This window comes from Onthophagus taurus, chromosome 1, assembly GCF_036711975.1.
Source record: "Onthophagus taurus isolate NC chromosome 1, IU_Otau_3.0, whole genome shotgun sequence".
Taxonomy (NCBI): Eukaryota; Metazoa; Arthropoda; class Insecta; order Coleoptera; family Scarabaeidae; genus Onthophagus; species Onthophagus taurus.
Genome location: NC_091966.1, coordinates 194,094 through 222,070, shown reverse-complemented (window position 1 = coordinate 222,070; position 27,977 = coordinate 194,094). Strand labels below are relative to the sequence as shown.

At 32.7% G+C, this 27,977-nt stretch overlaps 2 protein-coding genes across 3 annotated transcripts in view; both read left to right on the top strand.

Annotated features, from left to right (window-relative positions):
• The first annotated feature begins 8,844 nt into the window (after positions 1–8,844).
• LOC111415572 (diuretic hormone receptor-like) overlaps positions 8,845–27,977 on the top strand; it is an 83,134-nt gene continuing 64,001 nt past the window's right edge. For both annotated transcript variants that reach the window (XM_023047306.2, XM_023047307.2), the window contains exon 1: positions 8,845–9,033. The gene's annotated coding sequence lies outside the window, so the exon portion shown is untranslated. The remainder of the gene's footprint in view (positions 9,034–27,977) is intronic.
• Positions 25,860–27,146, top strand: LOC139428933 (uncharacterized). Its single transcript, XM_071194013.1, has one exon. The coding sequence runs from the start codon at positions 25,860–25,862 to the stop codon at positions 27,144–27,146; it is 1,287 nt and encodes a 428-aa protein (XP_071050114.1).

Genomic DNA, 27,977 nt, shown 5'->3' with positions numbered 1-27,977 from the left:
TTTATGTAAAATGGTTTCAGTTTGGGGATTACGCAACAAAGTTTGACGATATTATTTTTTACAATATGTATATTGCGCCTTTATCCTTAAATGAAATCTTATTCTAATTCGAATATAAAATGTACACCTGGATTTTCGGCTGAATGTTCAATCGTAAAGTTTTATTGAACACTTTCAAGTTGTCGAACTACAATCTGAACAGGCATTAATCTTTTTCAAGTCCAACTTCCTGTTACATGGATCGCTTTATATCATCTATGTGACATGACGACGATTTATAGATCGATACATGTTTTTTCTTAGTTTATATACCGGATTCATTGAGATTTATAGGTAATAATATTTTTTGGGAATAAACGTGTTTATTATTTGTATCTATATTAGTTATTTAAAATATATAAATTCTAATAAAGCAATTTTTCATTTTAAGGGAAAATGTGGTTGATTTATTGATGTCATAAATACCGGTATTTAAAAAAAAATGTATTAAGTACTTATTATTATATTTTTATGGAAAAACTAGTATGATATACAGGGTGTCTCAGCGAGACCGGTCATTAGACGTTTCTGGGGTTCTGGCGAAAATAAAAATTTGAGAATTCAGACTTAAGTATTATCAATTACGATCTCTTCGACTAAAATATTTTCAGATTTCTTGCACTTCCGGTTACACCGGCAGTCGCCACCTACTTAATTTTTTTAAATGGAACACCCTGTATATTTTTACATATTTGGATTTGTCTGTTGTCACGGTTTATAAATAAGTTTACTTTTTGCAATTTGATTCGGCCGTTCTCGAGTTATTCGAATTTTTCTAGAAAAATCTGCTCCAGCAGACATTTGTTCAAAAAATCAGAGAACACTCAATTTTTGGGATATCAATTTAGGATTCAGAATATGCTTAAACAACATGATGGAGTATGTTTTGGTGCCGAGAACGGCTGTCTAGAACGTTTGGTCACTTTACTATGGCACGTTAACTTTTCAAAATTTGGAAGTACCATAACTTCATTTTTTTAAATGGCACCCCCCATATTTTATTACTTAGTTGTCTTCGGCGTCTCATTCTACATCTTTTATATCCCATATGTCCCATACCTAACATTAATAGTTTGGGAGATAATTAGGGTTTTTTGAAAAATGCACACATATCATATGGATATTTAGCCTAGTGTGCCATGAAAAACAAGCCTTCTCAATGAGTTCTTGTCAAAGACTTACTTGTTTACCACACTTGATGCATGCGAGCAAATAATTATCTGTTATGTCCCTTAATATTAGTACTGAAAAGAGTTAAAATCGATAACAATAACGAAAGTAATATTTACACAAATCAAGAAATTTTTAATTTATTTTGTATGCATAAAAAGCGCGACAAAGTTCGTAGTATGATTCCTAGATCTTCTTTGGCAGCTCGAATTGAGGTGTTGGGGCTGGGCTCGAAATAAGCCAAGGCATTCACCTCTTCCGTTGCATTATCTACTACATTTTTTGGTCAGTTTAACACGTGATTAATTCGTCCAAAATGCAAAAAATTTGCTTCTATTCTTCTAAATTTATCTTTTGTCATCGGAGGTAAATGCGGATAATTTTCATTAAACATTCTGCAAGTTCTACTAAGAACTTTGTCGCACTTTTCGCGCACAAAAAATAAATTATGGATTTCTTTATTTGTATAAACATTATTTACGTTATTAATATCCATTTTATCTGGTTTCAGACTCACAAGCATCAAACAACGTCAATCAGACTTTGACGTTTGTCAATAAGTCAATAAACATTTGTTTTCCATGGCACATTAAGTTAATATCGATGTGATATGTGACCATTTTTCAAAAAACCCTAATTATTTCTCAAACTATTAATGTTAGGCATAGGACATATCGAGTATAAAAGATGTAAAATGAGACGCCGAAGACGACTAAGTAATAAAATATGGGAGGTGCCATTTAAAAAAATGAAGTTATGATAGTTCCAAATTTCGAAAAGTTAACGTGTCATAGTAAAGTGACCAAACGATTTAGACAGCCGTTCTTGGCACCAAAACATACTCCATCATGTTGTTTAAGCATGTCCTGAATCCTAAATTGATATCTCAAAAATCGAGTGTTCTATGATTTTTTGAACAAATGTCCGCTGGAGCAGATTTTTCTAGAAAAAATCGAATAACTCGAGAACGGCCGAATCAAATTGCAAAAAGTAAAGTTATTTATAAACCTTCAAAACAGACAAATCCAAATATGTAAAAATATACAGGTGTTCCATTTAAAAAAATAAAGTAGGTGGCGACTTCCGGTATAACCGGAAGTACTAGAAATCTGAAAATATTTTAGACGAAGAGAACGTAATTAATAATACTTAAGTCTGAATTCTCAATTTTTTATTTTGGCCAGAACCACAGAAACGTCTAATGACCGGTCTCGCTGAGACACCCTGTATTGATATATAAATGTTAATACACTTAAATCATTAAATCTTTATCAAATTTGCTCTAAAATGTTGACATCTCTTTACGTTCTTGAGATACGATATTTTAAATGTTTATTCTTTGAGTCTACACACAGCAAATAAATTCGTTTAATGCCGTCTAAAAGTAAATGTATGAGCAAGGATAATTTACAACGAAGTGGTTCTTCTTCGATCAAACTTTGATAGATCAACGATATCTGGTGTGCTTGAGCATTGAACTAACTCGTATCCTTTTAGAGACATTTCCAGGAAATAATAACCCATCTACCGTAACTCCATATACGGTAATCCAAAACTTGCGCTTTACTATAGGCACAGAATTTATAGGGAAGTGTTAAAAATATATTGCATGTCATTTATAACGTAATTTAATCCTTCAGCAAACTCGATAACAAATTGTAACATTAATCTTTTTATAGTGGTTTATTAATATTGTTAATTAAAACATAATTATTTAAAATATAATAAACATAACGTTAACTGTAGTTAACAATGAGCGAACTAAATTAATACTGTTAACGTTGAACTAATAAGACTACATTTCTAAAGTAATCGATATCACCCTTGTTACGTAATAATGTGATATCGAGGTAAAATTAGTATATAATGTCCAGCGTTTTCACCACTATTCAAAATAGGAAACATTCCCCCTAATAATTCAAAGCGACGACGAGGCAGATGGTAAGGACGAATATCGACTGACGTCTGTATACCTTCCCCACGATCGGATGATTAGGTCGGTGTGGTTCAACTGCATTTGTCAACCTATGACCTTCCCTAAGGACCTACATCAACCTAACCACGAATCGAGAGCCGATTTTGACTCGATTCCGAATTGCTACCAGGAGCTAATTAGTGTTTCTACTGAGAATCGATACTTATTATTCGCGGCCTTCACTTTGTGTGTTAACGCGAAGAAAGGATTAGAGATAAGAAAAAATGATTAGACAACGAGAGACAAGGTGGTTATTGATTTGTCTAGTTTTTTTTTTGGGAAACAGACGTGTTCTAAATTGAGGGCGAGATTGGGGTTGGAGTTTTATCATCACCAAAGTCCATTAGTCCCTCGAAATCCGGTGACGCTATGGATTTTTCCCTCCTAGTGTCAATTAATCAATCCGATGTAGATTTGGTTCTGAATTAGTTCCGGATTACATTACGCTGTTTACCCGTAAGGCGAAAAAAATCGCCTTAATTAAAATCCGATAAATGCTAATCATTAATTAATTAGAAATGAACCATACCTTTGTTGTTTGGAAATTTGATGAAAGTTATTGCTTAAAATACGTCTCTAAATATTTTGATGTTAAAGTAACGTCCTGTATTATTATTATTTTGATCTTCAACTCTCTTTATAAACAGCTTTAATAATACACGAATTGCTAATTCAATTTACAACATTTCTTCACACTTATATCAGCATAATTTACAGTTTAGTGACATTTTTTTATATACAAACATAAATTCATCCTGTAATATTTCGGTTCTGTTTAGTTTTTTACACCAGAAACTTTTAGTTTAATTTCACGATCTGTTTAACAATGCCATGTTTTAGCTTTTGTTTTCGTGATATTTATTTTTCCAACTCTAAATGTATATTAAATATAACACCAACTTGAATAATTAAAAAAAAAACCTTTCACACCAAAATAAACTTTTAATCTCCTAACTTTTTAAAAACGAATCCCCTTTGGAGTACCTCGATGAAAATATTTTTAATGTATACAATACATCTACGTTTACATCTGCGTCAGTAAAGAAAAAGCTTACATTTTTTCTTATAACTTAATATGAATGTTATCCTTGATTGCGACTTCAAGATTGAAGCGATTTTTACTCTCCTCTCTAGATAATTGTGAGGATAAGCGGATTCTCGATCCTAAGAAGAGACTCTAATGGACAATTACGTACAATTGGTGGTCTGAGGGTTGCTTAAATGAGCCCAATCGTCTACGCTATTCAGAGGGTTGAGAGTGAAACGACGTCTTGACCCCAAGACTCGATAACCTCCCTAATTTATTATAATTTTTTTTATATATCCATTTATATTATTTATGGAATTACCTTTTAAGATGTAATCAATAAATTTAAAATGTGTATTTGAAATTGTGTTTTCCTGCTATTCTTAACGTAGCTTAAGATGTCTTCCTAAACAATTATTGGGTAGACTTAAAATGTTCAACAAAATAATAATTTACTCTTTATAAGGTCAAAAAGGTTTGCTCGCTAAATCAAAAGATTTTCTTTCAAATGGTTTTCATGTCACTTTAAGAATTGCTTATAGTCAGAGAAATCTACTGTACTTACGTTAGTTCAAATTGTATTAACCTTAGTACTTCAAATAATAATTTTTTAAACAGTTTAGACATTATAAGAAGTAGTGATGTTAGTCTATAAAATGTTGTATTGTGAGGTGAATCGCCGGTAATAATCACTTCAGCTACCTTCCTCATCTTCGGTACATATTGTAGCCAGAACGGTGATGGGCGCTCGGTAAATACCCGTCGGGTAGGTATATATAAAATGGATATTATATCCATTTCATCAAACATCAAACAGTACGTATAAAAGTGATACAAGTAAAATATAACAGATTCGGAAAAAATGGAGAACAAAATGATGAAATGGACGTTGAAGACGAGAAATTGTTAACGATCGAAGACATACTATCAATCATCAGACGAATCTGTCGTAATTTAGATTAGATCAAGTTTACGATTAAAACTTAATATATCACTTTTTGTTTATTATTTTATTTGTATGAGTTTTTGTATAAATAACCATTTTTGAATTAAACTTGTTTATTATTTAGTAGTCTTTGTAGTACAAAGTTTGTACTGTTTTTAAATTTTATAAATACCTCTAAATACCCATCTTGGGTAAATACCCCTGGGTATATGTATATCCAAGGAATTTCCCCTTGACAATAAATACCCCGGTATTTAATAACACTAAGCCAGAACGACACTTTTCACGGCAGCTCAGGATCCGACTGACTATAAGGTCGAAATCGGGGAGTGCGGGAAGTTAGCCCCCCATTTTTTGATTTTTAAATTTTTTATTGTTGTTCTAGATTGTTCTAGAGTTGTTCTACATTGTTCCAAAGCGGCAAATCGAAAAAATAAAAACTCCGCGAGAAAACCGAAAAAACAGGTTTTTTGACTAGCCCCCCATTTTTGGAAAAATCAAATTTTGTTGTTGTTCTGGGTTGTTCTAGTTGTTCTAGTTATTGTTCTAGAAAATCAAAATTATGGGATACAGCATTACGAAGTTATAACTAAAAATAGGTTTGGCCGCCTAAATGTCTAGTTGATTGCTGTGACCATAGTTTTTCTATTATCAATTCCATATTACAAATATATACTTATTATAGTTAACGCAATCTGGAACAGCTATTATTTTCACTAGAACAACTTTTTAAAGGGTACTTTACTGTTTGAAAATTAAAGTTTTTGGAAGTTTCAGTCAGTAATTATTGTGTCAGCGGTTTTATATTACACAATAAGATTTAAAAAACATAGAACAATCTAAAATAACTCAATCTTTGCCGATTCAAATTGTTCTAGATGTGTTTTACGTTTAACATGGACATTAATTTTGCAAAATCACATATTTTTTGTTGCTCTAAATTGTTCTTGTTGTTCTAGGTACTTAAAATGTTTATTTAATCACTGCGGCTTTAGTTCTTTTAAAGTTTCATATTACAAATTAGTACTTACAACAATTAAAACAATTCAGAACAGCTGTTATTTTCACTAGAAAAACCTTAAATTTGAGTTGTTGTGATATCGGACAGGTTTTGTTGAATCAGTGTACCCGACCTTTAATATAATAATAGTTTTAAAAAATTTAAAAATATGGAATAATCTGACCACCTAATATCCTAAAAATCACCTTTCTCTTTAAAGTTATAATAATAAAACATAAGTTGCGATTTAAAATGTATTTTATTTTGCAAAACTAAGTAATAAATTAATAAATAAACTAAACTAACAAAAGTAGGTTGGGCTGCCAAAATGTCTAGTTGATTGCTGTGACCATAGTTTTTCTATTTTCAGTTCCATATCACAAATATATACTTATTATACCTAAGCAATCTGGAACAGCTAATATTTTCACTAGAACAACTCTATAAAGAACACTTTACTCTTTGAAAATTAAAATTTTTGGAAGTTTCAGTTAGTAATTCTTTCATAAGTTCATAAGTAAGTTTCATTAATATCTATTTCAATAAAAAATAAAAAATATATTGTTCAAAATACTTGCGGATTCGACAGCATATTTCATAGTTTAGCATTTTCCCGTACACACAATTCATTTAGAAATCATGTTGAGAATGTTTGCACAGATTGCTTTAGTTTCCTAAAATTATTTTTAAAAACCGGTTCTAGTAAAGCAACATATAAAAAAAGAACTGAACTATTAACAGGAATAAATTATTTTGGAAGCCAGAAAATTGCCGGCGTAATAATAATGAATGCTATTTCAAATATTGCGTTTCTTTGCACACAACTGTTTAAAGAACAATTTAGTTATTGTAGGACTAAAAACTGCAATAATAGTTTAAACGTTACTTTCCATAAAAACATAATTTTACCAATCGATATTGACATCGTAACAATATTTTGCTATGCACAGCTAAAGCAAGTAATAGAAAACTACATGCAAACTCTAAGTAACAATTGCAAAAAAATGTGGTCTGTTTATAGAAACAACGAATGGAGAGAACAATAAAACAAAATTGAGTGATTACGCACGCAATTTGTTACTCCACAACAAATTCTATATCCCTGCAGGTATCATCAGTTACGAAGGTACTCAATCTTTGAATGATGTAGGACAGTACCCAGCATTTGTGCCCAACAATGCCAATTGGATATTATTTAATGACTTACGAAAAAAATCCGTACAAGTTGAAGAAGCTACTGAAATAAATGCACATAAATGTTTATAAACTTGTGATTTTTAGAAAATTAGGATGGTCAGATTATTCCATATTTTTTTAGTTTTTTAAAACTATTATTATATTAACGGTTGGGTTCACTGATTCAACAAAACCTGTCCAATATCACAACAACTCAAATTTAAGGTTTTTCCAGTGAAAATAACAGCTGTTCTGAATTGTTTTAATTGTTGTAAGTACTAATTTTTAATATGAAACTTTAAAAGAACTAAAGCCGCAGTGATTAAATAAACATTTTAAGTACATAGAACAACAAGAACAATTTAGAGCAACAAAAAATATGTGATTTTGCAAAATTAATGTCCATGTTAAACGTAAAACACATCTAGAACAATTTGAATCGGCAAAGATTGAGTTATTTTAGATTGTTCTATGTTTTTTAATTCTTATTGTGTAATATAAAACCGCTGACACAATAATTACTGACTGAAACTTCCAAAAACTTTAATTTTCAAAGAGTAAAGTGCCCTTTAGAAAGTTGTTCTAGTGAAAATAATAGCTGTTCCAGATTGCGTTAGCTATAATAAGTATATATTTGTAATATGGAATTGATAATAGAAAAACTATGGTCACAGCAATCAACTAATAACTAGCAAATAACTTCGTAATGCTGTATCCCATAATTTTGATTTTCTAGAACAATAACTAGAACAACCCAGAACAACAAAGAAAATTTGATTTTTCCAAAAATGGGGGGCCAGTCAAAAAAACCTGTTTTTTCGGTTTTCTCGCGGAGTTTTTATCTTTTCGATTTGCCGCTTTGGAACAATGTAGAACAACTCTAGAACAATCTAGAACAACAATAAAAAATTTAAAAATCAAAAAATGGGGGGCTAACTTCCCGCACTCGAAATCGGGAGCTTTTTTCGAGTTAATATTGGTTTCAATTTGCTTTATGAATTCATCTACAAGTGGTATTACTTTCATGTCCAATGATACCTGGCGGTGGGCCAGCATAGTTTCTAGGATCAGGTTAAAATAGTTTTTCCAGGTAGTTTGTGAATCTTGAAGCATTTTCTTCATCTTGTTCGCCTTCTTGAGGTATTTTTAACCCAAGAAAAATTTTCTTCGATTGATATAAAAATCCAATTTTTGAAAGTAACTTAACGCTCGATAAAAGTTTTAGAATCAAGAAAGTTCATATACAAAAATATTGTTTAGCTTTTAATACTTTTTGCGATTTGAATCATTTTTTTTAATAATAAAATTAAATTTAATTTTTATCAATCAATCAATCTGGAATGCACCAACAGTGCAGATGTTACTAAATCTTGCATAAACGATTTCTGGGGGCAATTTGCCAGAAAAAGGCTTGGAAATTGTCTCGATGTTATACGCATGGTCCAGTAGAACGAACAACCGGCAGAACTGAACGCCGAGCGTCAGTCTACCGACGCCAGCGACGTCGCGGTGCCGTCTTTCTGACATTTTAGAAGTCGATTTTAACGTCTCTCTGTCCCGAACTATAACGTATCTCGGCGAAAAGTTTTTCAACTAAAAACATTCGCTTTGACAACAGGTGACCCGCTATTGTGCTAAAAACTTTTCTGTCTCCTCGCGAGACGCCACGTTCGAAAAAACTCTAAAGAATGTCACTCTATGTAAGTATGAAGAAGTTTGATTTCTTTATTTCTTTTATAGAATATATATAAAACGAAACAGTTTTTTTAACGTTATTTGTTTTTGATTTGAAATAGTACCACAATACGTGAAAGTTGTTTTATCATCGGGTTGTAGGGTTGTTCGAACACATCGACTTCATTCATTCGTTTAGATCATTCGATTGTTTAAATTTTCACGTTGTTTTCAACGCATTTAAACATAATAAATTGAAGTGAAATTATATTATTCTGGCTAACTAAATTAGATCTTTTGTGTAGTTAAATTATTTAACCAATTGTACTAAAAAGCGCTACCATCACTTATTAATGGAAAATTATTCCCCAATTTGGCATTCTCCATTTGCGTTTCCAATTGACCGCCTCGTTGGATTCTGTAAATGCCTATTCCGAATTAGGATTGATCGTTACTACTCTAGTACAATAGGATTACCTTAAGTAATTACACCCAGTTGGATGTTTCATGTATGTTAAGTTTAATCCGATTTTCACAATTTGTGACATCAAATACCACTATAAATATTTTTCGGTTTAAAAAACGAAAATATACATTAACTTGAGTTCATTTAAATGTAGGGTAGCCAAAGTTATGGTAAAACCTCCTTAACTTGTTTATATTTTCAGTAAGCTTAAGGGAAATGTATATTTGATAAGCAGGTAGCTTTATATTCATAGAATTCAGTGAAACTATTCGGATGTGCATCGGCATAATCTATAACACTTCTGAATTCAGATATGTTACAAAATTCGGAAAGTTCCCGTCCTTTCTCTACCTGGAATACAAATGCAAATTTAGATTCTTGTGCAATTCACCGTTATTTTTGAGAGGGTGTTTCAAAAGTATATCGCTTTCATCTCGAGTAGAAAACATAATAAAATGTGAATTCGAAATCATTCATTTATTGTAAGAAAATTACATTCAGTAGATTTGCAACACGCTTTTATATTTAACTTGTTCAAGTTGTTTCACATTATGCAAAAATATTGCAGAGCGAATAATCAGTTCGCAATGTATATTATTGAAACAAGAGAATTGGAATCTTAAGTAGTTTGATGAAAACGTTCGAGGTTGCTAAAATAAGTGAATTATTGAATTGGTCTAAAATTAATATTGTTTATTATCTTTTCTCTTCCACTTTGCTGTATCATTTACTTTTAAACAGTACTATTTTAAACAAAAAAAATGAAAAATGATCTTATTTTATCTTCTAATTATTTAATTGGTTCATTTTAATTATTGTTTGGAAGATCGATAACAAAATTTATTCTGTTATAGCAATTCTTCTATTTCTATATAATTAAGAGGGTATTATATATAAATGAAGGCCCACTAATTTAGTCCAGCACATTACATTGTTTCTTGTAAAAGGTCAAGTATATAAAATTAGATTTGACATTGTTAACTTTATTTCATCCTATATTAATTTATTTCAAACGCCAGCTTTTCGTATTTGACCATTTCTGCCTTTTAAATGTTTTGCTAGATCTTGTTACTTCTTTAATAGAAGTCGTAAACGAAGTTTTGGTAGCTCATTATTCTATAGTTAACTCGAGTGTTAATTGACGTTTTTAACGCTCGATGTTTATAGTTTTTTTTTTCAAAATTACATCTATGAACGTGAAGTTTACAAGAAGTTTTCTGAATATAGATGAAATGAGTTATTGAAATAGTTACTTATTCGTAGATCTTAACGGCATATTCTTTAAATGACGACGTTTGATGCTTAATGTTGAAGATATTGATTGATATCTTCTAAAGGAGTTATTTGCGTAACGGAATGGATGAATTTTTCTTGAGGGCTTAGAGGGTCTGCGGCTTGTTTACGTAGTTTTACGTAGAAAGTAGTCTAGGATCATTAGATTAAACGATTTCGCTGGCCAACCTAATTGAGAAATTAAAGTGCCTTAAAGTGTTACACAAAATCTCAACAAGCTTGTAGAAATCTATGTATTTATTTAGCTAGATCTTTCTCTTTCACATATTGTGTATGTATGTAGTTTCACGTGGGGGTGAGTTACTCACAGCACTTAGGCCCCAGCGGACCCTTTGTACGTCCCCACAGTTTACTGTTCATTCAAGGGTCAGAAAACCAGCCCAATCTTTTCATGAACGTTAATATAGAACAGAAATTCCCTTAAGTACACGAGGTTTGGACAGTCACAAACAGTATGACTTACCGTCTCGTCTTCCATTTCACACTCTCTACAGAGGGGTGTATTCGCCAGCTTCATGTAAAACATGTGCTTACGTAACCTGCAGTGTCCGGTCAGGAAGTGGGTGAGAAACCTCAAGTCACTTTTCGATTTTCCCAGAAACTGAGTAGATGTCTTCCGGTCAGGGTAGAGCAGAGTTTTCTTAGCAAAGGCACCTACTGCCGTCCCATCCCATCTATCGCAAAAAGCTCGGTGGGAGATGGAGTTTATCAGTTTTGATGCTGTATTAACAGCTAGTGGTACAAACGGTTCAGGGGAGATCGGTGACTTGTTAGCCGCCCGTTTCGCCAACCTGTCCGCATGATCATGTCCTTTAATTCCGATGTGTCCTTTTCGCCATTTTATCATGACGTTGTTGTATACGTTTGCCTCTTCGAGTGATTGCCGACAGGACTTCACCAACGATGATGCAATATGATGCCTGCCAACCGCCAGCATAGCCTGTCTGCTATCAGTACAGATTACAACGTTTCTGCCGACTTTTTTGGAGTCGATAATCGCATCGGCTGCTATATTTATAGCAATTAATTCGGCTTGAGCAGTCGTGCAATACGATCCTAACGAAGTGGAAAGGTGCAGCTGGAGATCGTGCGAGAAGATTTCCGCTCCGGAACCTCCAGCCTTCTTTGATCCATCAGTGTAGATGGTCAGCGTTTTGCCCGAGCTTGAGTTGCTCTGGGGTATCGTTTCAATGCCAAAGTGTGGCTTGCCTAAGAACGTAGGTGAAATGTAGTCTGTGCGAGCTTTAAGGAGGGGTTGTTTACTAACAGCCTCACTCCAGAGCTTGCTCCGGACTATGCCCATTTTAACAACCTGCTTTTCATTTACTGATCGCAACCGAAGCAATGCCATCACGGCCACCTCCCCGATAAAAATATCTAGGGGCAGCACGTTTAACATAGTCTCCATTGCAATCGTAGGTGTAGATCTCATAGCGCCTGTGATTAGCAGGCAGGCCAGTCGTTGCAATTGATGCAGCAACGTAGCTTTATATGCATGTTTTAGTGCTGAGCACCAGACTATGGCTCCGTGAGCTACCATGGGTCTTATCACAGAAGTGTAGATCCACATTGTAACTTTCGGATTTAATCCCCAAGTATTCCCAATAGCCCTTCGGCACTGGGTCAGTACAATCGTTGCTTTTTTGATTTTGCAACTAATGTGTGATGTCCAAGTTAGTCCTTTGTCCAAGATAACACCCAGATATTTCACCTCTGGAGCAAAGGTTAATGGATTATTGCAGAAATTGGATGGCGTTAAGTGTCCCAGTTTCTTCTGTTTAGTGAAGAGAACAGTCTCTGTCTTTTTAGGATTGACAGAGAGGGTATGTTCTTCACACCATCGTTCAACGAGTTTAAGTGCCTGCTGCATTCTGTAACAAAGAAAATTGTCAGGTTTACCTCTTAACAAAATAGCCACGTCGTCTGCGTAACCAACTGTGAAGAGATATTTATTATTTAACTCACGAATGACATCATCAACTATTAAGCACCAGAGAAGCGGTGAGAGTACCCCACCTTGTGGGCTTCTTTCACATATTATTTTACTTTAAAATATAGTATTAAACAAGAAATGTTATTACGTAAATGGCACATTGATCAATGTTTATTAATATTTACATTTATATATAAATAAAAGTCTTTTAGAAATGGCATATACGTTCACGTTCATAATCATAAATCTCTCCCTACAAATTATTCGTCCTACTCTACTTTCTCGGTACTGGAAGTACGAAACTTGTTTAATTTCCATCGGTGTCCTCCTCTAAAGTTTATGGCCGGCATCTCGTAAAGTTTTAATTGTCCTAGAACGGAGATGCAAACAAGGGGAGAGCATTTTGCGGTGTCGCTATTCAAACAACAACGAAGAGTAGAAGAGCCGAACGGTTACGGAGCTCTCCTTAAATAGGCAGATTAAATTAAACGAAGTCGGCGCTCCGCGATGCAATAAGGTCGCCTTAGGACCAAGGAACGGAAACGTTCCTACAATTACATTTTCTTTTGCTGTACTCTTCGGAAATGCGATTTATATAAACTTTAAGTTGCATCGTTTTTGAAACGACGATCGGGCGAACGAATTTGTTTTGAAATGTTTCTTCGCGACCTGTTTAAAATAGAATGTAGGAAAGAATTTAAGTGATTAAAATAAATTATTTTCACTTATTCCGCAATCTTTTGTTTTATCATAACAATTTATTTTTGCATATGAATGGTGTACGTTTTTATTGTGTATGTAAAAAGAAAACAAAGATTTCTTTCATAGAAATAAAAGCCGCGGGGCTTAATTTAAAGTTTTGTTTACACGGTCGGACCAACTTGCAAAAGTACAAAATGGACTTTCAAAAACTTTATATTTAAACCACAAGGAACTCATCTTATTCACTAAATTATACTTTTGATAAAGTTTGTAACTTTGAAGAACGCTCATAAACATATCCAAGGGCAGATGCATTGTCTCGGTATTTTGGGATAGTACGATATGAGGGATCTTTCAAGAAATCATATTGTACCTATGCGGAGTTATCCCCCAACTTTTCTAGCCCTCAATTAGATAGGATTTTAATTATAACAAGATTTCGATGAACAATATCCCATATGAAAGCTTAATCCTTGATCACTACATATATTGAAATGCCTTAATCGAAATCTTTTTCGAATTCCGGTAAAACGCGATAATATTGGGAATGTACACGAAAATAACTCGTAAACGATATACTCGATTATCAAGATCTATACGTCATGCGATTCGCCGTACTTTCTTCTATCGAAATCACAAAATGCCCAATCTCAATTCCTTCCCGTTAACCTTGTACAGGGTGTCCCAATTTCGATGTCCGCATAGGCCATCTCCAAAACTAAAAGAGATAGAAAAAAAGTAGCTTACATGTCATGATCTCGTTTTTCGAGAAAATGCTAATGCCGAAAACTCCGAACAGCTATCGTCTTTTGTTTTCGCCCTATCGGCAAAAACTGAAAATTTTGCAAAAACGACAATCGCGAATATCTCACTTATTATCAAAGATGGAGTATTATAAATAAAACATCATATGGGCAATTTTTTACGAAGAATTCAGTGGCGTAGGTAGAATTTTTTTCCCATCTTTTATTTTCGAGATTTTAGACGTAACTTTATTTTTTTAAATGGAAATCATAGTTGGCTATGGCTTAAAATAATTTGTTATTTTCTTCTGATAACAAATATATATAGTTTGTGGGGTATATTTCTTATAGTTATTGAATAATTAACAAAAATTCATTTTGTTCTATCTAAAACTAATGTATGTATTTAAAAGTTAATGTTGCTATGGTGATAACTAAGGCTCGGAACTTTTGTAACAAAAGAATACGATTTCCCCCCTCCACTTGTTCTCAGTGGCTTCCTAGAAAACTAGCCAATGAGAACAAGTGGAGGGGGGAAATCGTATGAATACTTCACCTTTGATAATAAGTGAGATATTCGCAAATGTCGTTTTCGCAAAATTTTCAGTTTTTGCCGATAGGGCGAAAACAAAAGATGATAGCTGTTCGGAGTTTTCGGCATTAGCATTTTCTCGAAAAACGAGATCATGACATGTAAGCTACTTTTTTTCTATCTCTTTTAGTTTCGGAGATAGCCTATGCGGACATCGAAATTGGGACACCCTGTACAGTCCTTAAAATGACACCGTGATGGCCTCGTTGTTTATACATGTATACAAGCACGGGATTCGGAACGTTGTAGAAAAGAGTTTTAGTCAAAACATATTTTAGTATAAAAGTTAAATGATTCTAGTTCTAGGTCTTGTGTTAGTTCTAGTGATAGTGCTAGTGTAAAACTAGAACTAACACTAGACCTACAACTAGAAAGCATCGGGTTTAGTCGTGCGTCTTCAGACTGAATGTTTTTAGGTTTAGGTCTAGTGTTAGTTCTAGTTTTAGTGCAATAAAAATATGCAACATAGTAACAAATAATACAAATTTAATTTTTTAATTATAATGCTCTTTTATACTTTTACTCTCCGATACATAAATTTTGCCAAAAAATTACTTCAAACTTCGTTTTGTGTGGCAAAACAAATTATATGGAATTTTTTTTATTTGCGTCAAGATAAGATGGGAAATAATTCCTGCAGTAGGTGGGAGAGATCGCAAGAACCTGTTTTGCTGCTTGTACCCGGAACAATAGCGTCGTTAGATGGGATAATGTTGACGAATGAGCAGGACGTGCTCGCCTTTTGTATGTGGGGGAATGGGAATCTTCCGCTTTCTGTGGTACTCCCGACTGAGACAGCAACAAGTTTCACTTTGTCTCTACTATTAAACCTTCTTGTTTGTGTCTTCGTTTAACTGTTTCTCCATACGATTTATTTGTTCATCCCCGGAATTAATTTAGTTGTAACGTGAAAATTTTAAACTTGATGAGATTTTTGTAATTTCATTATAGCTGGATAAAAAAGGTAATATCGAGAACGAAGCTATCTTAGCTAATGGCGTAAAAATTCAAGCCCCGTAGCTCTTTTATGCATTCATAATGAAAATTGAAAGAGTGAAGTTAAAAGTGTATCATGAATATTAATGAAAAATGCAACCACGTTTATGTAAAAGACTTCTTAATTATAATATTGAATATTTTACCATTTACGAAATGAAAAAAAAAATAATAATACTTAATTATTACAACTGGATTTACATCAACTATAAAAATAAAATCGGAATCGAAACATTTTCGGAGAGCATTATTTATCCGAGCTTGTTTCTTTTCCATTCACATTCATCCCCGTCATAAACTTGTTTATATCCGTTTTCGTGACAACACAAGAGAAAACCTTTAACGGGCTTTTTCTGTCAACTACAGCCGCCGCTGCGCATAGAAAACGACACGGCAAGTTCGTGGATAATAATTCATGGAAGAGATCTTCACCGTCGAATATCCTGATATAATATTAAAAACCGTCGATTTCATGTGGAAAGGTAAACGAATGTGGATTCGTGTTGAATTCGATGTTTGGATTTAGAAATTTCTTTTCTTTTTGGTACTCGTCAGAGCAGGAATTTAAAATACCTGCCCGTTATTTATCTCCATCTCATTTCTCTCTACACTTATGAATTTCAATTATAATTAGAAATATTGTAACATGAAGAATATGCTTATTGCATATTGTATTTTCATTTTCCACTGAACAGTAGTATTCATTCAATTTCTCAAGAAATTTGGAAATCTCAACTAAATTAAGATTTGTTTTGTTTTTTTTTCCGTTTGCATTTTCATTCGATTTTTATTCAGTTTAGACAATTTGAAATCGGCTTACCAGGGTCAAATTCGATTTGTAGAACGTGGTTATCTTTTCGATGGTATTATCGAACACTTGTCCACTGTTATAGCAGTGTTGCATTTACAGTCTGCGCCCTGAAGGCTAATAGGTGCCAACGTGGCCATTCGATAGAAATTCGGTTAATGAAACGACGAAACCGGGTCCTGCGGCGTTCGCGTTTTCGAAATTCAATTGGGAAGTTTCTATTTTCTGTTTTACGAATCGAACCTAACTGTAATTATCAGTTATAGCTACTAATTATAATTGACGTAACGAACGTAATTGAAATAGCTTTGTCCTCCCAAAACTCTAATTAACGAGCATCTATCGTTTTTGTTTTTTCTTTCTTTGATTTTTAAATATTTTTCTATAGAATACGTTTGTTAATGTAATTTGTGAATGCAATTAATTTGAATGATTTATTGAGAATATTTTCACGCTTGATTAAATACCACATTTGTGTTATTTAACCGTATGAATATTTCAACTTTAAAATGCATCACACATTTGCGGCTCGAAATGTTCATCGTCAACTCTGTGGTAAATTTTAGCTAACCATGCATTGATATATCCTCTGGCCGATGCGTTCCTAGGTTTAATATTGAATAGATTTAAATTTTAAATGAAACCGTTTGAGAACTAAATTAGAAATTTATTTGAAATGGTACAATGGACTTTTGTGCTCTTCTTTTATAATCATTTCTTTTTTGTTAATACCACTAAACGTGTTACGATACCATCGTATCGTTATTATTAACATCACCGAACCTATAAATCTAAATTCGTTCGTATTTACGAGTCTGTCGTAAATTGGTTCATACTCGATCGGGCGGTTCATATCGAAAATTATTGTGAGCTAGTATTGTTTCTCGATATCGATTTTGCAATAACATAAACGTAAAAGATAGGAGGTGAGAGAGCAGTATGTTTATGTAAAATATTACCTTACTGTTTAAATACGGGGTGATTCAAAAAGCTATAATGAAATATAAACATATTTTCTAACAAAAGTAATGAAAACGTTATAAATTTTAATTATAGACTTTAAGAATTTTATCAGACTCTGCAAATACCTTTGGCAAAGGAACTCAAATATCTAGGAGTAATCCTAGACAAAACCCTCTCATGGAATGGACATTTGCCGGCAGTTTTGTACAAAGCTAGACTGTCCTTGCTGATTTGTCGAAGTCTTTGTGAAAAAAACTGGGGCCTTACCCCTGAAAGACTGTACTGGCTCTATATGACTGCGGTCAAACCTATGATCACATACGGAGCAGCAGCCCGGTATAGGAAAGTCCGATAGACTTCAGTTATCAGTAAACTTTTACGAATTCAACGAATAGCTGGATTGTCAATTAATTAAGTTTATTGCTACCAAATCAGCAATACATTCCACAAACAATTAAATTTTTAGCACTACTACAATTACATATATCACATTACAATACAATACATTTTATTTCCTATCCTACCCCTCCCCATCTCCTCCCCGCATCTCCCTACGCTGCCTTGTCGCCACCACCTCCCTCATCCATTCTCTTCCCTCTGCCCCCTCCCCCAGCACCTGCTTCCAGCCGATCACCTCCTCTCTTAGCTCGTCACACTCCCTCAGTAGGTGCTCCAACGACTCCCACTCCCCCCCACATAGCCTACAACCCCTGTCCTCATCTCTCATCCAATACCTATTCGCTCTCTCCTTATTGCCGCATCTGAATCTTGCCACCATCCTCTTCCCCTCCTCATCCCCCTCCACCGACAGGTACTTCGGCAATCCCTCCGTTATTATTTCCTCGTACTTAGGGTTGTACCTGCTCTCCCTTATCTGCCCCCTTCTTTCTTGCCTCTGTACATCTCTATCCCTGCTCTCCAGCTCTTTCCACATCTCAATCCCTTCCCTCCTTCTATCATCTACCGCTTTCACTGAGTACCCCACCCTTCTGAAATATTCAGCTGGATTGTCAATTTCTGGTGCTATAAGCACAACGTCAACTCTAGCAATGGATGTTCTGTTTGGCCTATTTCCTTTCTATTTGCATATAGGAAAAGTTACTAGAACTACCATTTACAGATTTAAGCAATATGGTCAAAATTGTTCCGACATATCCTACCAATGGGCTGCGCAAGACATTATAAGGACTGATACTGTGCCATCAATGCCGCCAGATTTCGCGGGATCACTATCAGTGATTAATGTTTGATACCAGATTGTACTGCTTCAACGGCAGTCCTGGATCAAAAACTAAAATTCTCTGGTTCAGGCAGATATTTGCATATTCACAGATGGATCAAATACGCCAGAAGGCGTCGGAGCAGGAGTATAGTGCCATACACCTCGGATTAAGCAAGCTTACAGCCTGGCGTACTATACTGCTTTTCAAGTGGAAGTATTTTCTATTGACATGGGTGCTAAAATCCATCTTGAGAGAGGGGTGCAGAAAATGACAGTACGTTTTTTCTCAGGCAGTCAAGCCGCTCTCCAGGCACTGCAAGCCATGAAAGCGGTGTCAGCTCTGATTAATGACTGTAAGAGAACATTAAACACACTGAGTTGTGATAACACAGTTTCTCTGATTTGGGTCTCAGGTCACTCTGGGGTTACTGGCAATGAAGTAGCAGATGAGCTAGCACGAGACGGCAGCGCTAAAGCGTTTGTGGGGCCAAAACCAGCAGTTGGTGTATCATTTGCGATGGCCAAACATAGGATTAGACTATGGGCTGAATAGAGACTTCGCCTACTGTGGACCAGTTCTCCTGGAATGAGATACGCTAAGGTGTTTACTAACATCGCCTCTGTCAAACCCGGGTATATTTTAGGAGTTGCTCATAGCAGCATTAAAGTTCTAATGGGTGTCTTTACTGTGCACTGGCGGTTAAAAACACACCTCAACTTGTTGGGTCTAGTCGACAATGTTGAATGCCGACTATGTGCGTGCATATTTTATGCCACTGCCCTGCTATTAATCGTATCAGATTCTCGATTCTCCCCAAAGTATCTGAATGACTTTTCACCGAGCAATGTATTAATGTTCTATTTAATTCTATTTAATGTAATGTAATACCTTTGGAAATAACAATTTTACGGTTATGTTTAATATAATCTTTAGCTTACCATAATATACTAATATCATATCTACCTGAAACTATTTATCATATTGCAACGATAAAATTATAAATGCCATTAAAAAACAATTTAAGTATTGATGATAGTAAAGATGGTCACTTTTATTTTATAATAATTATCTTAAAATTCTGTTAGTATATTTAAATAAAAATCGACTGCATATTCTCTAACAAACAATAATAATAACGTTATACATTTTTAATTATAGAGTTTAAACATCTGGAAATTTTATCGGTGTAGATAGAGTAGATCAACTACAAACAACTTCGGCAATAACAATTTTACGCTTGTGTTAATATAAACTTTGACATTACCACGGTATACTGCAAAATCTCTGTACCATTTGCGTTAAAATGTAAATTTAGTTTCGAGAGAGTTCTGTACCTTTTCAAACAAACCGTAAAAGAGACATCGAGATATATACCCAAAAAGACACTCACGAAACTGGTTAAACTTGCATCATGTTCTCGTCACCGTTTTTGCTGTTGCAGAGCTTTTAATAATAAAAACGATCGTGGATACGACTAAAACAACATCCAAACAACAGCTTTGTTTTTGAAAAAACTAGACTTTAATAAGGATTCATTAAATTTATTTCTGAACATATGGTAAGATGATATAAAAATATGTCGAAAAGAAATTTATTTTTAAAGATTTATTTTGTCGATCATATCGCTAGCGGTACCAACTGTAATCTCGTTTCCGCCCAATCTGATTAAATTTGGCTCTGTGGATAGAATGCGGAACGAAGGATCGGAAAATAAGAAATAATATAAGACTCAATATTTATGCTAAGCACGTCTTTTCTAAGAAGTACGGATCGCAGAAATCACAAAATAAGTTTTGCAATTTGACGAAACGTGAAAAATATTGGCGGAGGCGGCGGATTAAAACATCTTGAAAGCGTCTAAAAAGATTTTTATATAAAATGATCGCGGAACGCAACTTATAATTGGAAACTTTGTGAAGGGATTTAGCAAATAGACTGTGCAAACATTTCCTTTCCTAGCGAAACTATGTTCCACCACCTCATAGTTAGATTTATTATTCATCGTGAACTTTATTCTCTGGCGATTCCATTTATTATTTTACTCAAACTCTTGCTTAACCAGTACTTAATAATTTAAGACTTTAATTTTCTACTTTTTGAAAAGAATAGAATTTTAAAATGGATTTCATCATATTAGCATAACTACATTTATTACAACGAGAATAGATCATTCTTGCCCCGTCTTTAATTAAGTTAATTGATTTATTCGTTTTGGTTTGTTTGGAGGTTGGGGTCGTAATGAGTCTTCACAGTATCCGGGAAAGATCAAACCCCCTAAAGTTGTCACTAAAAGGGACCACTTTGTTCCCGATTGCGTTGTAAACACGGTTACGTGGCAGATTTAGGACGAACTTTACTCGCCTGCCCCATTTTCGCGTAGAGTAAATAGATTTCTCTTGATGCATAGCTTTCAGTGGTAAACCGCATCGCTTCTAAATGAATTCAAGAATTTTATATAACACATTCATACTTCTTTATCAGTGTTTCATATCGATAATTAAAAAATCAATTTGAAAATTATGTTAACTGTCACTAGAACTAACATTAAACCTACAACCAAACACATTCAGACATGTTGTATTTTTTCTATGAAAATATATTATTGTATATTGCATTTTAAGTGAAATTTACTCGATTTTAATATTTACTTTACAACAGCACTTAATTCCCAACAGCAATATACTTTGTTAATTAGTCATTTACACTGGACGATATTGGAAAGATTAGTGATAAGTTTAAATAGTACGAACAGTGTTGAGGGATATTAACCCTTTGTGTACCAAGAAGTCAAACATTTTGAAACTTTGTGACAGAATCAGAAAGAATTAAAACGCTATCAAAATACACTCAGTAAAGGCCTTTGGAATAAAATTTTAGCAAAATACGCAATCCCCCTATTTTCGCATAGTCTAAGTGTCAAAAAAAATGCTAATTCAAAAATTCCTGGAAACCGTGTTTATTGAAATTAAGAAATAAAACTTATTTTAAATTGAAGCTTGAAGCTTTATGTTTAAATCGATGTATAACAATCGATGGGTTGAATTAAAAAAATATTGAGAAAAAGAGTATTGAGTTAAAACTAACATTTTCGTATAACCTAAGAGTACCAAAAAAGATGCTAATTTAAAAATTCCTGGAAAACGTATTTATTGAAATTAAGGAATGAGACTTATTCTATATTAAAGCTCAAAGTTTTCTCTTTAAAATGATGTATAATATTTGTTGGGTTGGATTGGAAAAACATAGAGAAAAAAAATATTGAAACAAAACTTACATTTTCGAATAACTTAAAAATGTTAAAAAGATGCTAATTTAAAAATTTCTGTGAGCCGTATTTATTGAAATTAAGGAACGAAACTTATTTTAAATTATAGCTCAAAGCTTTCTCTTTAAAATGATGTATAATAATTGTTGGGTTGGATTGGAAAAATATAGAGAAAAAAAATTTGAAACGAAACTTACATTTTCGAATAACCTGAAAATGTTAAAAATATGCTAATTTAAAAATTCCTGTAAGCCGTATTTATTGAAATTAAGGAATGAAACTAATTTTAAATTAAAGCTCAAAGTTTTCTCTTTAAAATGATGTATAATAATTGTTGGGTTGGATTGGAAAAATAAAGAGAAAAAAAAAGTTGAAATAAAACTTACATTTTCGTATAACCTAAGAGTGTCAAAAAAGATGCTATTTTAAAAATTCCTGGAAGCCGTATTTATTGAAGTTAAGGAATGAAACTTATTTTAAATTAAAGCTCAAAGTTTTCTCTTTAAAATGATGTATAATAATTGTTGGGTGGGATTGAAAAAATATAGAGAAAAAAAATTTTGAAACAAAACTTACATTTTCGAATAACCTAAAAATGTTAAAAAGATGCTAATTTAAAAATTTCTGTAAGCCGTATTTATTGAAATTAAGGAACGAAACTTATTTTAAATTAAAGCTCAAAGCTTTCTCTTTAAAATGATGTATAATCATTGTTGGGTTGGATTGGAAAAATATAGAGAAAAAAGAAGTTGAAATAAAACTTACATTTTCGTATAACCTAAGAGTGTCAAAAAAGATGCTATTTTAAAAATTCCTGGAAGCCGTATTTATTGAAGTTAAGGAATGAAACTTATTTTAAATTAAAGCTCAAAGTTTTCTCTTTAAAATGATGTATAATAATTGTTGGGTTGGATTGAAAAAATATAGAGAAAAAAAATTTTGAAACAAAACTTACATTTTCGAATAACCTAAAAATGTTAAAAAGATGCTAATTTAAAAATTTCTGTAAGCCGTATTTATTGAAATTAAGGAACGAAACTTATTTTAAATTAAAGCTCAAAGCTTTCTCTTTAGAATGATGTATAATAATTGTTGGGTTGGATTGAAAAAATATAGAGAAAAAAAATTTTGAAACAAAACTTACATTTTCGAATAACCTAAAAATGTTAAAAAGATGCTAATTTAAAAATTTCTGTAAGCCGTATTTATTAAAATTAAGGAACGAAACTTATTTTAAATTAAAGCTCAAAGCTTTCTCTTTAAAATGATGTATAATCATTGATGGGTTGGATTGGAAAAATATAGAGAAAAAAGAAGTTGAAATAAAACTTACATTTTCGTATAATCTAAGAGTATCAAAAAAGATGCTATTTTAAAAATTCCTGGAAGCCGTATTTATTGAAGTTAAGGAATGAAACTTATTTTAAATTAAAGCTCAAAGTTTTCTCTTTAAACTGATGTATAATAATTGTTGGGTTAGATTGAAAAAATATAGAGAAAAAAAATTTTGAAACAAAACTTACATTTTCGAATAACTTAAAAATGTTAAAAAGATGCTAATTTAAAAATTTCTGTAAGCCGTATTTATTGAAATTAAGGAACGAAACTTATTTTAAATTAAAGCTCAAAGTTTTCTCTTTACAATGATGTATAATAATTGTTGGGTTGGATTGGAAAAATATAAAGAAAAAAAAAGTTGAAATAAAACTTACATTTTCGTATAACCTAAGAGTGTCAAAAAAGATGCTATTTTAAAAATTCCTGGAAGCCGTATTTATTGAAGTTAAGGAATGAAACTTATTTTAAATTAAAGCTCAAAGTTTTCTCTTTACAATGATGTATAATAATTGTTGGGTTGGATTGGAAAAATATAGAGAAAAAAAAAGTTGAAATTAAACTTACATTTTCGTATAACCTAAGAGTGTCAAAAAATATGCTAATTTAAAAATTCCTGGAAGCCGTATTTATTGAAATTAAGGAATGAAACTTATTTTAAATTAAAGCTCAAAGTTTTCTCTTTACAATGATGTATAATAATTGTTGGGTTGGATTGGAAAAATATAGAGAAAAAAAAGTTGAAATAAAACTTACATTTTCGTATAACCTAAGAGTGTCAAAAAAGATGCTATTTTAAAAATTCCTGGAAGCCGTATTTATTGAAGTTAAGGAATGAAACTTATTTTAAATTAAAGCTCAAAGTTTTCTCTTTACAATGATGTATAATAATTGTTGGGTTGGATTGGAAAAATATAGAGAAAAAAAAAGTTGAAATTAAACTTACATTTTCGTATAACCTAAGAGTGTCAAAAAATATGCTAATTTAAAAATTCCTGTAAGCCGTATTTATTGAAATTAAGGAATTAAACTTATTTTAAATTAAAGCTCAAAGCTTTCTCTTTACAATGATGTATAATAATTGTTGGGTTGGATTGGAAAAATATAGAGAAAAAAAAAGTTGAAAATAAACTTACATTTTCGTATAACCTAAGAGTGTCAAAAAGATGCTATTTTAAAAATTCCTGGAAGCCGTATTTATTGAAGTTAAGGAATGAAACTTATTTTAAATTAAAGCTCAAAGTTTTCTCTTTACAATGATGTGTAATATTTGTTGGGTTGGATTGGAAAAATAAAGAGAAAAAAAAAGTTGAAATTAAACTTACATTTTCGTAAGCTAAGAGTGTCAAAAAAGATGCTATTTTAAAAATTCCTGGAAGCCGTATTTATTGAAGTTAAGGAATGAAACTTATTTTAAATTAAAGCTCAAAGTTTTCTCTTTACAATGATGTATAATAATTGTTGGGTTGGATTGGAAAAATATAGAGAAAAAAAAAGTTGAAATTAAACTTACATTTTCGTATAACCTAAGAGTGTCAAAAAATATGCTAATTTAAAAATTCCTGTAAGCCGTATTTATTGAAATTAAGGAATGAAACTTATTTTAAATTAAAGCTCAAAGCTTTCTCTTTAGAATGATGTATAATAATTGTTGGGTTGGATTGGAAAAATATTAAGAAAAAAAATGTTGAAACAACACTTACATTTAAAAGAGTCAAAAAAGATGCTAATTTAAAAATTTTTAGAAACCATGTTTATTACAATTAAGGAATGAGATTTATTTTAAATTTAAGCTCAATGTTTTCTTTTTAAAATGATCTGTAATAATCACACCTAATAACCATTTATCAAAGAAATACCTTTTTGAACAACAAAATTCAACAGCACCACTTTTCACTAAACTTCTAACCTCACATCTGGATGAATAAGTTTAAAGTGTACCTAAAAATCCTACAGTGCGGATTGCGACGTTTTTTATACAGATTATTTCTTGTATACACTTGTATAGTAGAAAGTACAGACAGCTCTAAATGCGCCGAATAGATAACTACAGTTTAAAATGAGTGTTTAAAATTACAGGTACTTTAAAGTACCGTCGGGACACAAAGGGTTAAAATACATCAGAGACGACTTTGTAATATGTCACTGAAAATGTTTGTGATGTAAGGGACGATGTTTGTTACTAATGTATGGATGTCGGTAACGATATTGAGAAAAGCAGTCCACGATGCTGAAGGGTGTCGGAAATGATTTTGAGAGATTCCATAGATAATGTTGATGGAGACCAGGGACGATGTAAATATGAACGATTACAAAATGACAAAAGACAGTCATATCATTCAACATGACAACAACAATGTCACTTTACAGCTTAGTTTTCCATTTCGTTCATATAATATCCGACACATACATGTTTGCGCCGGGTATAGTTTTTGTTGCCTTTATTTTCGGGGTTTTATTACTCGGTATTGGAGCTATCATCATTTTCGGATTTATCATTGACTTAATTAGAAAATGTATTAGATCGACCAAGATGAGATTCGACGATAAGCGAATCCACAAGGAATTCGTGTGTAAAACTAATAAATATTTAAATGAAGATATCGAAAGTACCATAAATTCAACGCTTCTTAAAAATAACGACATTGGGGAATTGTTCGAAAGAAATATCGATGAAAGCAGATCCATTATTCCATTGAGGAAAAGTTTAAGTTTGGATAATTGGAGTAGAATTAAAAGAGTGGAAGGAATTTTAGAGAATACCGATAAAACTTTAAATGTTTTATCGAAGGTTGTCAAAAATCAATTAGAAGTAACCGCTACTATAGAAACCAAAGAGACTAATAATGGGAGTCAATCAAAATTAGAAAGTCCAGGGGAATATTTAAGTGAAGACATAACGATTATTTCCGAAGAAATTGATTATAAAATTAGCGATGAGAAAATAAATCTTCAAGAAACCGTTCAAGTTATTCAAGAAGATATTTTAGTTGACCAAAAAATAGAATCTATGGAGACACCAAAAGATAATATCAAACAAGCCATTGATAACAGTTTAGATAAATTGAGATATTTAATCAATGAAAAAACCGTTGATGAAGATAAAAAACAACACTTTGAAGTTTTGGCCAATAAAGCAGTTTCAACATTACACGGAAGATTAGATGATCTAATGGACACTGGAGACGAAAAACAAATGGAGACTTACATCCAAGACATAATCGTAAATAGCTTCGAAAAGAAACTAAACGAACTTATTAATACTTCATTAAAATGCGATAACATTCATTTAAACACGGACGATGACGTCAACAATATCACCAGTTTAGAAGAAGATAACACTCTCGAGCTGACTCTTGATATAGATTCGGATGCTTTGGATATTAGTAATAAAGAATTTGACGAGATTTTTGAACTAAATTATAAAGGTGGAGATATAGCCAACGTCGATTTGAATAATATGAATATTGTTAATTCTCCAAATAAAAACGAATTAAGTATTGGTGATAGTAAAGATGTTGTAGAGTCGGTGTGCAAAAAGAGTAATCCGAAAGAGGATGAAATTGGAGATTTTATAAAAGAAGCGAAAAGAAATCATTTTAATACCGTTGAAAGAGAAATTACTTTGGATGATTTAGAAAATGCTATCTTAAGATCGTTTAAGAAGGATATTCGCCAAACTAGGTTCGATTGGAACGAAAGGAACGACGATTGTTTTCCTCCGAAAAGTTCCCCTGTTGAAAATGATGTTAAATTTCGAAATATGGAAGAATTAATGAAACCTTTAACAGGTTTAAAAGAAAACGAAGGAAAAAAATAAATTTATACACTAATTTATAATTGTATCTATTTTTCACAGTACTTATTAAAAATATAATTGTTTGTTGTGGTTTAATTATAACTTTGGAGTCGTTCCATAATCTATTATAAATTCACGAACTACATTAAGCTCCTTTGCTGTATCTCTCACGTCTCTTAAGACAATGTACAGCCCCAGTTTAGACCTGCTATAAACCGATTTTAATCCGGTCTGCAAATACGCGCAACGCCCGGTTAGGTTTATGTAAGGAGTAAAATTATTCAGCATTTGCCCTCTTTGCATTCTTTGGACGAAGACAGCAAAATCGGTCACGTGTAATGTGTGGGTGGTGTAATGACCCCGGCTCGGGTCGAAAAGATTCTCGCATCGTCGCCTATTTGCATATTTAATTCCCGACAGAAGCCCGGAAGTTCATTCCCGCCTTTCCGACAGAGGGCAAACGAGCGGAGGAGGAAAACCGGAGGGAAGGCTTTGCTCTATCCTGCCTAACCCCGAGATCGACGTTAAATATTTACAGTAACGGCGGCATTAACAATGCCCTCTCGAAGACAACGCCTCGAGGGTTGACGTCAAGGTCCTGCTGGGCTATCCATTATCTGGTTATGAGGATGAGAAATAATGGGTAATTCATCATTTTGTTCTCTTTTGGTTTTGTCCTTTGATGGATCTAATTGAGGAGAGTATTTGTAAATAGATGACAGTTCTTGTTATTATTAGGTCAAGTAGTGACGAAACAAATGCTACATAATTCAAAGAAATTTGTAATAATCACCAAGAATTTTCAAAGCCAACCAAAAATATATACAGGGTGTCTCAGCGAGACCGGTCATT

Coding starts and splice junctions, on each gene's coding strand:
- LOC139428933 (XM_071194013.1), top strand. CDS start 25,860: ATGAGATTCGACGATAAGCGAATCCACAAGGAATTCGTGTGTAAAACT.